Source organism: Acyrthosiphon pisum, chromosome A3 (assembly GCF_005508785.2).
Source record: "Acyrthosiphon pisum isolate AL4f chromosome A3, pea_aphid_22Mar2018_4r6ur, whole genome shotgun sequence".
In the NCBI taxonomy this organism is placed as follows: Eukaryota; Metazoa; Arthropoda; class Insecta; order Hemiptera; family Aphididae; genus Acyrthosiphon; species Acyrthosiphon pisum.
In genome coordinates this window covers 30249348-30261753 of record NC_042496.1, presented here as the reverse complement: position 1 = coordinate 30261753, position 12406 = coordinate 30249348, and the positions used below count along the sequence as shown (strand labels likewise).

Below are 12406 nucleotides of genomic sequence, written 5' to 3'. Positions count from 1 at the left end.
GGAGATGCCCTTTTTTTAAAAGTAAATAGAGTTCCCCTACATTATTTTGCCAAATTGAGCACTGTATATATCAATTTGTAGTCTTAATTATCATTACAGCATGAGTGGTTCTATTCCGCGCAAAACAGTTATTGCAATGTTGTACATTTGTAAGACGGATAAAACACTTGTGGGTGTAGCGTCCTTAATGTATAGAAATAATAAAAAGTTTATACTTTATTATATTAATATATTATAATGTATAATAGTAATTAAACTTAATTGCTCAGTTTTTTCAGTTTCTTTAAATAAGATATTTATTTTTTACGGATAATTGAAATCAACTAGTATGTTATAAAGGTTTTAGTACATCATACCTAATTATAATTTATGTATTATTTGTTAAACATAAGTTAATATTTAAAATTTACAAATCAGATTCATTGATATTTAGGTAATAATAATATTAGTAAAATTATTAGTTGATTATGAGTATAGAAAATATAGAATTTCTAAATATTTGTACTTCATATTTAAAACAATTAACGGAATAATGCATGTAGACATATAGTTATACTGAGTAATACCATCCAACTATCATAATTTTTATTCTAGGTATATTAGAAAACATACTCAGAAAGAATAATAACTGTTATATTTAAACAAATAGAAATCACTAACCATTGTAGAAAAATCCTGAACTTTGATTTAATTATGCGAGAATATAATAATATGTATTGCTATTTAATATTTTACAAGTTGTATCGTAAATAGAAAATACTCTAATTCTTCAAAGTAAAATTAGGATATATATCTAAAAAAAAAAATGTATTATAGTATAATATATATTTAATTTAAAATCTGAATGTGAGAAATGCTGTACATAATACATTATATGTAATCAACAACTTAAACTTATGAACAATTTATGATATTAATAATATTATGACACCTGAGGGCCATGGTACAATCTTTTTATTTTTAAAAATATGGATAATTTAATAACGCAGTTTACAATATTTTTGATAAATTTAAACTACACCATACTTTTATAATTATTTTTACTTGTAACACCTTTTTTATTTTCATTAAAATGTACTGATTAGTGATCAGAAATATGCATAATATAGAAGCTATTGATTATGTATAGCTCATCAATACTAAATTAACACATTATTCAAAATATGTGTTTGCCATCTAAATAAGATAGCTAAATAAATGAGGTTCAATGAAATGTAACATCACAGACTATCTATTAAATTATAGGTATAATTATAAATTAATTATTTTAACTGAATATTTACATATAAAAAATAATGGAAGACAGTAGGTATATAATACAATTATAAAAGGGTCCATCATTTTTCAAAAGATAAATAATTGGTCGATATAAATTTAACTTTAAAATGAATAACTAGTATTATATTATTATGATAATATATTGTATAATATATATTATATATTTTAGACATTTTTTCCTACATTGATGTTTTTCTTACAATATAAACAAAAATAAAATAGATTGTATAACTTATAAATACTAAAAAAAATATTGAAATACATGCCTATAGGCTATAAGTTATACCTTATACATGTACTGAATAAAAACCTAAATGAGTTCCAAAGTAAACAATTTTTTTTTACATATTACAATAACTAATTTCTTAGGTATTTAAAAACATTATAATAATTAATATAATATTGTAATTTGTAAACATGTAATTTTTAATATTGAATTAAAGTTGACATTATTTGATTTTAACTTATTTCATAATGTTTTGAACTATAATGTACCTAGATGCATGTAGGTAGACGGACAAAATTAATATCTCTTTACTGTATGTAAGGCTCAGTTCAGGCTATTCAATTATTATTTTTTTCTTTTTTTAATTAGTAGACACTTATAAATTATAGAATTATTATGAGACTCAATACCTTTAATGGTAATCCATTTTAATAGTCTGAGATTACTGTAGTAATATAATTAAATAACAAAATTTTTTGATTATTTTATAATATAGGGTAGAGTTCTATCAACAGATTTACTAAATTAAAAAGTGATGGAATATACATCGTCTTATTACTTTAAACTAGTGATCTCTTGTGGGACGTTCATAATTATTACATAATATAAATACAATAATTTGAATGTTTGAATTAAAAATAATATTGTAAATATAAATATATAAATTTTATTTTAATTCATAATAGTAAATATTGATATTTTTTATTTTTTATTTAAAATATAAAAACAGTATAATTTTAATGTATATATTATAAAAGCTTATGTTTTTATTCTAATTTAAATTGGTAGGTATTATGGTTAGTTTTTATAAATAATCATAATGCATTATTCAAATGAATTTGTTTAATTATGAAATGATCACTTTTTACAGGTATAAACAAAATTATATTGTATACAACATATTTTCCCCCTAAGTGTATTCTTTAAAATAATATTGTAATAAATAATAAAATATTACAACTCTTGATAACTTTATTCAATATTTGGATTATGATATTAATTCATTAAATAATTTAATAAATATACTAATTATTTAGAATATTTTTGAATATTTTGATCAGGATGTAAAGTAATATGTTTAAATTAATTTAGTATATTATCACATTTATACTTCATAATGATAGATCATAACAACGTTAGTTCTTTAAAGCCATAAATGTTCTAAAGGCAAGACATAAATACATTTTATTTATATTTTACTGGTGTTCACATTATAAATCAAAAAAAAATAAAAATAATTTTAATGAAATACATATATTAGACATAAACAATATGATTATGATCAGGTGGTAATCAGTGTTTTAATATACCAAAACTTATTAAAAGGTAGAGCCATGATTAGAAACTAAAATATGGTTTTATATTGTTACTATTTTTTGTAAATGTGAAATAAAAACTTTGAGCTTTGTGTATTCACATAATATAATAATGTGTATGTGGTAACAAAAATTGAAAAGAAAAAAATAATAATTATAGCTTAAAATTGAAAACACTTACAGCAACAATGGGATTTAACAACATTTTCTTTTCGCTCCTTTCGAGTGACCTTTTCTTAAATTCACTACATCATTGTTCTGATGTGCCTGACGTTCCTTGGTTTCCTTTTTGTTCCGCAATACTTGTTTAGTAATCGACATGAACATCTATAACATATTTAGAAAAGTTATATATAAAATCATTGGATCATTTTGGGATAAATTATTAAATTTTAATTTTAGAATGGCCAAACAATACTATAATAACTATTCATATTATTTAATAATTATTAAGAGATACCTTTAATTTTTAAAATAACATTTTTTTTATTAATATGCCACGCCCGCCTGTGTTGTTCCTGGATTCAAACATACCACATTTTACATTCAAAATAATCTACTTTATTTAGTTAATTTTGGTTGTTTTTTTTTAGAGTGAATATTACTATTATACAATTTAAAGCCAAGATTATGATTCAAGGCATATTGGAGGTTTTTATTGATATTTTAGTTTTTAAGCAAGTTATGATCATTTTAAATTGTGCATAAAAATAACAGTTATAAAATTCTTATAACTTACTTCATAATTAAAATATCAATGAAAGCCTCTGAGATGCTCCGGATAATAATCCTACTCTAAATTTTATATTAGGTCAATTCCGAGTCAATTCATTATTAGTTAAAAAATAACACAGTAAAATAGAATACATGGAACGTAAAATGGCAGATGTGACGTCCTCATAACATATTTTCTTTAATGAAAATTATACCTACTAAAACAGTCATAGGCACAACTACGAGTCAGGCCTGACTGGCCATGGCCTGGCATAATACTGACAGAATAAAATACTGATTTAATAGAATTTAAAATTAAAATATAAAAACTTATTTTGTAATAAGAATTTTTATATCATTGGCCTGTCCTAATTTTTTTTTTAGTTTCACTTATAAAAAGTTGTTTGAGTTCAAAGTTTATTTTTTTTATTACTTTTTAATTGATTATAAACTTATTTAAAGGAATTCTGATAGATTATTTACTTACAGATTGTACTACTTATACTATTAAAACATAATTTGAATTTTTGATAATATAATCAATATTTTCTAAACATATATAATTAATGTAATTGCATAAACCTAATATTTAATTTAATTTAATGAAATTTATAATATCGAAAATACAAAAGTCAAAACCAAACCTTCGATAGAAATTTTATATTGAAGAACCAATAATTATATTATGTACCTAAATATAAATGTTGATATCAACTTCATTGAACTTTAATATTAAATTTTAGAAAGGAGAATAGAAATTGGAAAGTAGTTAATACAGGAATAAGTGAAAAAGTGATATTTGACTTTTAAGGGGAGACAAGAGAAAGTTAATCAAATATATGAAAAGTTTATGGGAAGAAACCAGATCAATTATTGGCCTTAAAGTTCAATATTTAGTAGTTGCTGTCATGCAAAATGTGGCTAGATGAATTTTTTTATAATTATATAAATAATTTTATAACTTTTGTACTTCAACCTTTTTTTTTCACTTGGTTGTTTTTTGCATGTATCACAACATAGTCAACAATATGCAAAAAGTGACTTAGTGAAAAAGAAAAAAATTACTTACAATATAAATAAAAGAGTAATAATAAAAATGTTTACTAAAACATTTTTGGCATGTATGCAACATAAAGTAATAACATTATTACAATTAATAACAAAATAACATTTAAATACTAATATTCAGGAATATTTAAAATCCTAATGTGACTAACCAGAGGAGTAAATAAATGGGTTTAATCTTTTAAGAAATAATAATTATACTATACCTACATTTAACTAATATGCAACTAACATAAAATTAAAAATTAATATTTTACCTCGTATTTTACTAATTAATAATTACTACCTACGTAAAAACGTTTTAGAGAAGTAAAAAACTAAAAAATATAGGTATTTCATATTAAAATATAGATGTGTTCATTAGGTACATATATGGTATATCAGATATTTTAGTATATTTAATTATTCATGAATAAATTACGATTGTTACCTGTTCAACATTTATGTTGTCTTTGGCGCTTGTTTCATATAATTGGATGCCCATTTGATCAGCAAACCTCTGAGCATCTTCTGTTAACACTACTTTTCGATCTGGGGCATCGTTTTTGTTTCCAACTGAAAAATTGGTCATAGGAATAAATAAAAAAGTAATTCAATTTATTTAATATTTTAACTGATCAAAATAATATTTTTTATTAATAAAATATTAAAATATATATTTTTTTTTAAGATAAAAATCAATAATTAGTTTTAATTGGCTTGAAAAAAGAATAATTTATGCTTGACATTTTTAACTAAATTGGTGATAGTAATAATAGGGTATAATGTTAAGATTAATTCTCATTTGTAGTTTAGCAAACATCGTTATTTTGCTAAAAAATCAATAATTAATAAATTTTAATAACAGTACCTAATTAAACTAATAGTTAATGTAAACAAGATATGCTATTTACCTAATATCCTATTGACAACTTCACAATTTTGGTCAATCTCGTGTAACCATCGTTTGACGTTTGCAAATGAATCCCCATTGCTAACATCGTATACAACTATAACACCATGTGTACCTCGGTAATACCTGTAAGTAGAATATTTGGAAAAATGTAACTTTAGCTTTATATAGGTACATAAGTTCAAATGAAATTGTACAAATATGCAATTCCTTACGTGGATGTAATTGTTCTAAATCTTTCTTGACCTGCAGTGTCCCATATCTGTAATTTCACTTTTTCTCCATCAACTATAACTGTTCGAATTTTGAAGTCGACGCCTATGGTCGTTATATAACTACCAGAGAATGTGTTATCGGCAAAACGAACAAGCAATGAACTTTTGCCAACACCTATAGAGACAACAAACACATAATTTAAAAATCATTAGTTGAGTTATACTTAATGGTATGTAATTGCTTAGGAGAGAGCACATTCGGCAACATTACGAGCGCTCACCACTATCTCCGATGATTAACAGCTTAAACAGATGATCATATTCTTTAGCCATTGTGTTTATGGATTTCCAGAATAAGACAATTACGGTTCACAAGTACTGTCTTATTGTGACATCTATGGTAAAATCATCAGGTATAATTGTACATTGACGGTGCAATTTGGACCGGAACCAGAGCTACTGTAGTCGACTAGTGCGGTGAAATATTCTGTAATGATATTGTTTAACAGCAGACACGAACACTGTACGATGGAACACTTACACGAAATCATGTATAAAAAATGTAAAAAATTTAACAGCACAGGCAAAAAATGAATACGAATTAAAATTTCTCACTACAATCAAAACATGAATCATCCACAAAAAAAAAAAAAAAAAAACGGAAAACAAAACGGTTCGCTGATAATGAAGAAGTTCCAATGTTTCACCACGGTCGCATTTCACGGTAACTCGTCGATTATCATCCCGGGACATTCTCTCAGTGATAAGTGATGATAACATCCCCACCATGGTTATTATTACTTATTATTATTTATTACTCGTGGTTTCAGTGTGAGGCACCGAGGTCCGAGGCCCGTGAAAGTGAGGAATACCGGATAGCAATTATACTACAATTATTGTGATGTGCAGCAGGGGCATAACCCCTGTATATTAAGGCATAGTGCATTTATGTACCTATGCGCCTATATCTATTACCGTGAAGTGCTAGGCCCCTTAGGATATATTTTCTATGGGACGTACTGGGCATCTGGGCATGGCCCATACGAGTATAATTTATTGTAGGACGTCATGGCCATAGCCTTAACCTTAAGCCTAGTAACTTGTTAGTTGTTGTAGAGGTTGGAAAACCTTAAATAGCAGTGATATAGTGATATAATGATATTTGATAACGTCCAGGTTTTTATTTGAAATATTTAAAAAATGTCCGATATTATTATTTATTAATTAATGATTTACACATTTTTACAATAAATGTAAATCGCTATAATTTATAATTTATAGTTGTATTTATTAATAAGTCATTGATTGTCAGGTAAGATTTGCCGAGACTTAAGACTAATGTGATATTTTTTTACTAGGTTGTTTTGATAGTTTTTGATTTACTTTAAAGGTACCAGTATTACTATGCATCAAATTGGATTTTTTTCACACATATTTATTTTCATTCTTTTAACAATTTTGGCTTATGGTAATCGAATCAATGATGGTTCGCCCCCAGTTGTATTATGGCATGGAATGGGTAAGACAAATAATTAAAATACAATTTCTTCTTTTATGACGTATAATGTATGTAGGTAGTATGTTATTTTGCAACATAATAATTTATCCCATTACATTGTACCTATTCGTTGGGTTTTCTATACTCTAAAATCTTCTATTAATACATATTATTAATACTATTATTTAAAATCAATGCTAATACTTATATTTAGTAATTAGTTTATACTTTTATAGATTTTAGTGAACTATAAAAGTTATTCAATTTAAATAAGTATTTCCATGGGTTGATTGGGTTTCCACGGGTTGTAAATTTTGTTTAAGCAAACAAACCGAGCAATTTTAACATAAAAATGTTTTTTTTTTTTACCGTTGTTAAATATTGAATCAATTACAAACAGAATATTGTAGTTCTAAAATAATTATTTTAAGCATATATGTGATATTGGTTATAAATTATAATAGGTATCATATTTTATTATATTTTAAAAGATTACAATATAGTCACAATTTTAAAGTTTTGTATATAATATATATTTATTAGTTAGTACATCTGGGTATTGATTTATAATGTTTAAAAAGTTCTAATATTATGTACCTATACTTATTATTTTGTAACAGTAGCACATTTTCTTTATAAAGACAAAATAATATTTTCATTTTAGGCGATAGCTGTTGTAATCCATTAAGTCTTGGAAGAATTATTAAGTTATTACAGAAGAACTTGGGAACCGATACTTATGTGAAGTCGTTACAAATTGGAAAATCTTTTGAACAGGTCTTATGTAGATTTATTATTTACATTATGATAGTTTTTTTTAAAAATGTTAATGTTAGAAAAATTAATAACAAAGCTGCTAAAAGTATGGAATAGTGTACTAGGGCTACTTGAGTTTTCCTCACTATACTCCTCTACAATTGATTCTTAGAATTAAGATGTAAAAATATTACATTTTTAGCTAAACAAAAAACTAAACAATTTATAATTTTACCCATGTATATAATTTTTGATATGATAAATAACAATTTAAATATTTTAGTAGTCCGGTCTAATGAGAAGAGTATGTAGGGGTCCTATTCGTTAACGCCAAAAAAAAAAAAATTTTTTTCTGTCAAAACTTACTATACCGGCAATATTTGTTATTTTTAAGTATATTTTGTTTTTATAAGGTTTATTTCGCTTTACCCGGAAGTCACCTCCAAGAGACAGCTCTCACTGACTTTCAAACATTTAAAAAAAAAAAAAAAAAAAAATCAATTTTTCGATAAGAGCAAGTCAGACTCACATGACGAGTTGTTTCTATCTAACTAACAACATAATATCAAAATTTACAATAAGGAAAACCCATTTTACTCTGTTGCTTTTAATATTAGTGATAACTGATAATTGATTTATTAACAAATTTAAAGGTAAAAATATTATCCACAGTCTCATTGGGTTTTTTTTTTTTTTGATAGTTTAGTTATAAGAAGTTATGAACAGAAATTATGTCTTAACAGACATTTAAAACGCATCAGAATTTTCAAAATTATATCTTGTAAGTAGTGACATATACAGGGTGCGGCATAAGTCGGTTCCCCAATTAATTAATTTTTATTTTGTACATATTTAATTTGTTGTGTTAATTGGGGAACCGACTTATGCCGCACTCTGTATATACAATTTTGGATGAAACTAAAACCAATGCTTTTCTGGTTTTGGTTAAATACATTTTTTTTTCTGATGGAAAAGATGCATGACCCTTGGATATTATGTGTGCTTAATTGTAATTACAAAATCAAATTATAAATGATTAAGCTATAGGAAATTCAAAAGATAATTTAAATTAATTAATATTAATGTAGGTACTTAAAATGTTAAATAAATGTATCAATAGCAGCTGTTGCCGCCAACTGATAATTTAATTAAAATTAAAAAATGAACACTCATCATCTAGCAATTTCATTAATAAATTGGTAACTAAAAGTGGGTACAATCATAGATAAGATACAACTTAGTATGGCAACATAAGTTTAGTGAATTTATATATTTTAATTTAATATGTAGTATGTATATTTATAATTATTAATTTATAGTTAGTACCTTTTAATATGTTTAATATTATACCTATTATACTGTATGTCTTGGGTTGATGTGAGATGATGGTTACATGACTTTAAATTTTGCCATATCAATTCAAATTTAATTTGGCGCCACAGTCCTATGCAAATAATATAAACTTCAATATCTTAGTAATACTTATATATATTTTTTTCATTTTAATTTAATATAGGATGTGAAGAACAGTTTTTTCATGAATGTTAACCTTCAAGTTAAAGATGCTTGCAAACAAATATCTATAGATCCAAAGTTGTCTAGTGGTTATAATGCTATTGGATTTTCACAAGGAGCTCAATTTTTGTATAATAAAAATATGTAATGTATGAAAGCAAAGAGTATTATGATTTATGTAATATTTTCTTTCAGGAGAGCAGTTGCACAAAGATGTCCTAATCCTCCAATGTTAAATCTTATATCTATAGGCGGCCAACATCAAGGAGTTTTTGGTATGCCAAGATGTCTTTATTCTAGTCACAAATGGTGCGAATATATAAGATTAGTTTTGAACAAAGAAGCTTATGCAAAGTAAACAGAATTAATTCTACGAAATAGCACTTTAAAAATTGTTGTTTATAAAAAAAATCATTCTTAATTGTTACTAAATATAGTGAAAATTGCCTTTATGGACTCCCGTAGATAACGCATACCTCTCTCAGTGAACAAAATTATACAAGTCCCAGCAAATTGATAGGGATTTTATGTATATCAACCTGTATATTATGGACATGGACATTAATATTTCTTCCTGATACCTTCTTAACAGACAACAATCTTTTATCTCAAATTTAATTACATTCATATGTACAACACTATGCAATAGTGGCATGGATTACAACCAATTATAATATACTCATATATCGCAGATAACTTAAACGTAACTGTGGTTTTATAATTATTTTTGTGTCATGTATGTATGTGTATCTATATTTAATATCTGATTTTTTTCACAAAAGTACAATATTTTCATTAAATAGATACGTATATGACTATATGAGTTTGACTTAAATAATACTAAATCCTGTTTACAACAGATACCTGTTGTGTCTAACAGTCAGTTTTGATGGGTCCGTGACTACTTTATATACAAGTTTTACTGTGCTTCTATTTCATATTACCTTAACACTTCTTTATTTTGTACTTCAAAGGAAACACTAGTACATACAAATCCTCCAAATTATATTTATGACATTACTTTAACCAATATGTGGTGTAAATATTTAAATAAATTGTATTATCAAATCATTATATTTTGTAATATTTTTTAGATGGGTACAAAATTCATTAGTTCAAGCAGAATATTGGCATGATCCAATTAAGGAATCAGATTATATAAAAGGTAGCCATTTTTTAGCAGACATCAACAATGAACGCATTATTAATGAAAATTATCGTGAAAATTTGCTCAAATTAAAAAACTTTATCATGGTTATGTTTACAAATGATACAATGGTTATTCCAAAAGAAAGTGAATGGTTTGCATTTTACTCACCAGGTCAAGATAAAGAAATTATGCCACTTGAACAGTCTGTATTTTACCTCACAGTAAGTAATTATATTGAAAATCAAAAATTAATTTTAATCATTGGCAAACCCAGTTATTGTTGGCAGCTTATGTACTATACCTTAACAATGTTCATTCAGACTACTATCATTCATTTAAACAATTTTACTATTATAAACCATTATAAACCATTATACATATTTTTAACTATGGAAAGTTAAAGATTATAGAAAAAGAGTTTTTAATTAATTTTCTAGAATTTAATTAAATACTAAAATATAAATGATAGTTGAAGGAGTTTTTAATTTTTATTCTTCTATGAAAAAAAAATATTTGGATACGTGATGAAATTTATGAAAATGTAAACTTTAGCTGATCTATATTAATTGGTACCTGCCTATCCACAAATTGTATATTCAATTTTGCAATGTTATAAACTTATATTTTGTAATTTGTGTATATTTTAGGACCGACTTGGTTTGAAAGTATTAGAAGAAAGTGGACGTTTACATTTCTTGTCAGTTCCTGGTAATCATCTTCAGTTTTCTGAAGAATGGTTTTTGAATGAAATTGTTAATAAATATCTCAAAGAATAGCATACTAATATTATACTATTTGGTGTAAATAGTAAATCAATCAAAAAAAAATCAGAATTTTATATTGATTTAATTACATTTTGTTACTGATAGCTTACTATTTTTGGTGTGTGCATTCTTTTAATGTGCTTTGTAAATGTTTTTTTAATTGAGTGAAACATTTTATAATAAAAAAAAAAATTTTATTTTAAATTCTCAGCAGAGTGATAAAAGTGTTGATTTACTATGTGTGTTTTTTTTTTCGTTATGTTTAATCTGTATACATTAAAATTAGCAGTAATAATGCTTCAACATTCAACTTTGAGAATGGTTTCTGATGGTAAATACTAAATTGAATCTTGTTGGTAGTTTCAAAATGTATAAAAAGGTGGGTTAGTGGATATCGCTCTGCTGTACAGTAGGTTACAAGTGGATCACTGTATAATGGATGGTATTAAATTTGAATTCAATAATATAATATCATTGTATGAATAACGAGTCTGAGCCGTTTTGTCAGTGTGGATATTTTATATTATTTTTTTTTTTGTAGGTATTTACGGGGTGACTTCCCGCTCCCTTCAATCAAATCTCATCAAATTTACTTATCTATACCTACTAGCTTAAATCACTACATGAGAAATCGAGTGAATAACAATGTTGTAAAAATTTGAACTTCGCTCGTAAACGCTCATAAAAATTTAATTTGACTTCTAGACTTTTTTTTTATTAAAGGTAGATAATCTTATCAGGAATCCTGTATTGCATTTTCAAATCTTAGGTTTAAAAATAAAATTTTTTATGAATTTCTAACTCAAAATAATTTACACATTTTCGTGATTTTTACGCCTTTTGTCAAAATTCGATTTTTAAATGTTTATAAAAAAAATTGTGACTGGGTTTTTTAATATTTTTCAAATGTCATTGTAACAGTATATTAAGAGCCTTGTATTTAATTGTCAAGCATTTTTACCCAGCAAATAAAATTTTATTGACATTCATTAAAAAAAAAAAAACAAAAGAAATAGG

At 25.1% G+C, this 12406-nt stretch overlaps 2 protein-coding genes across 3 annotated transcripts; one reads left to right on the top strand and one right to left on the bottom strand.

Moving 5' to 3' along the window:
- Positions 1-1227: 1227 nt before the first annotated feature.
- Positions 1228-6358, bottom strand: LOC100162786 (ras-related protein Rab-35). The gene is made up of 5 exons (XM_001951911.4): positions 5988-6358; positions 5707-5881; positions 5493-5617; positions 5030-5154; positions 1228-3147 (listed from the first exon to the last, which is right to left on the bottom strand). The coding sequence occupies exons 1-5, from the start codon at positions 6037-6039 to the stop codon at positions 3016-3018; spliced, it is 609 nt and encodes a 202-aa protein (XP_001951946.1). The 5' UTR covers positions 6040-6358; the 3' UTR covers positions 1228-3015.
- A 157-nt stretch (positions 6359-6515) lies between these two features.
- Positions 6516-11599, top strand: LOC100164869 (palmitoyl-protein thioesterase 1). 2 transcript variants are annotated; one of them, XM_001951957.5, is made up of 7 exons: positions 6516-7018; positions 7097-7225; positions 7869-7981; positions 9477-9604; positions 9671-9829; positions 10570-10846; positions 11273-11599. In XM_001951957.5, exons 2-7 carry the CDS (start codon positions 7111-7113, stop codon positions 11399-11401), a joined length of 921 nt encoding a protein of 306 aa, XP_001951992.1. In that variant the 5' UTR covers positions 6516-7018; positions 7097-7110; the 3' UTR covers positions 11402-11599. The 2 variants fall into 2 exon arrangements, with proteins under 2 accessions (XP_001951992.1, XP_029346914.1); XM_029491054.1 differs by lacking the exon at positions 6516-7018 and having other exon boundaries at positions 7048-7225.
- The last annotated feature ends 807 nt before the right edge of the window (positions 11600-12406 follow it).

What these genes read in the sequence shown, in the direction of transcription:
- LOC100162786 (XM_001951911.4), bottom strand. Translation starts at nt 6,039, where the DNA reads ATGGCTAAAGAATATGATCATCTGTTTAAGCTGTTAATCATCGGAGAT. An exon ending in GTTAATCATCGGAGATAGTG is followed by an intron (nt 5,882 to 5,987) that starts GTGAGCGCTCGT and finishes TTGTCTCTATAG; the next exon opens with GTGTTGGCAAAAGTTCATTG. An exon ending in TTTAGAACAATTACATCCAC is followed by an intron (nt 5,618 to 5,706) that starts GTAAGGAATTGC and finishes TTCTACTTACAG; the next exon opens with GTATTACCGAGGTACACATG.
- LOC100164869 (XM_001951957.5), top strand. Translation starts at nt 7,111, where the DNA reads ATGCATCAAATTGGATTTTTTTCACACATATTTATTTTCATTCTTTTA. An exon ending in TCACAAGGAGCTCAATTTTT is followed by an intron (nt 9,605 to 9,670) that starts GTATAATAAAAA and finishes ATTTTCTTTCAG; the next exon opens with GAGAGCAGTTGCACAAAGAT. An exon ending in AGTCTGTATTTTACCTCACA is followed by an intron (nt 10,847 to 11,272) that starts GTAAGTAATTAT and finishes TGTATATTTTAG; the next exon opens with GACCGACTTGGTTTGAAAGT.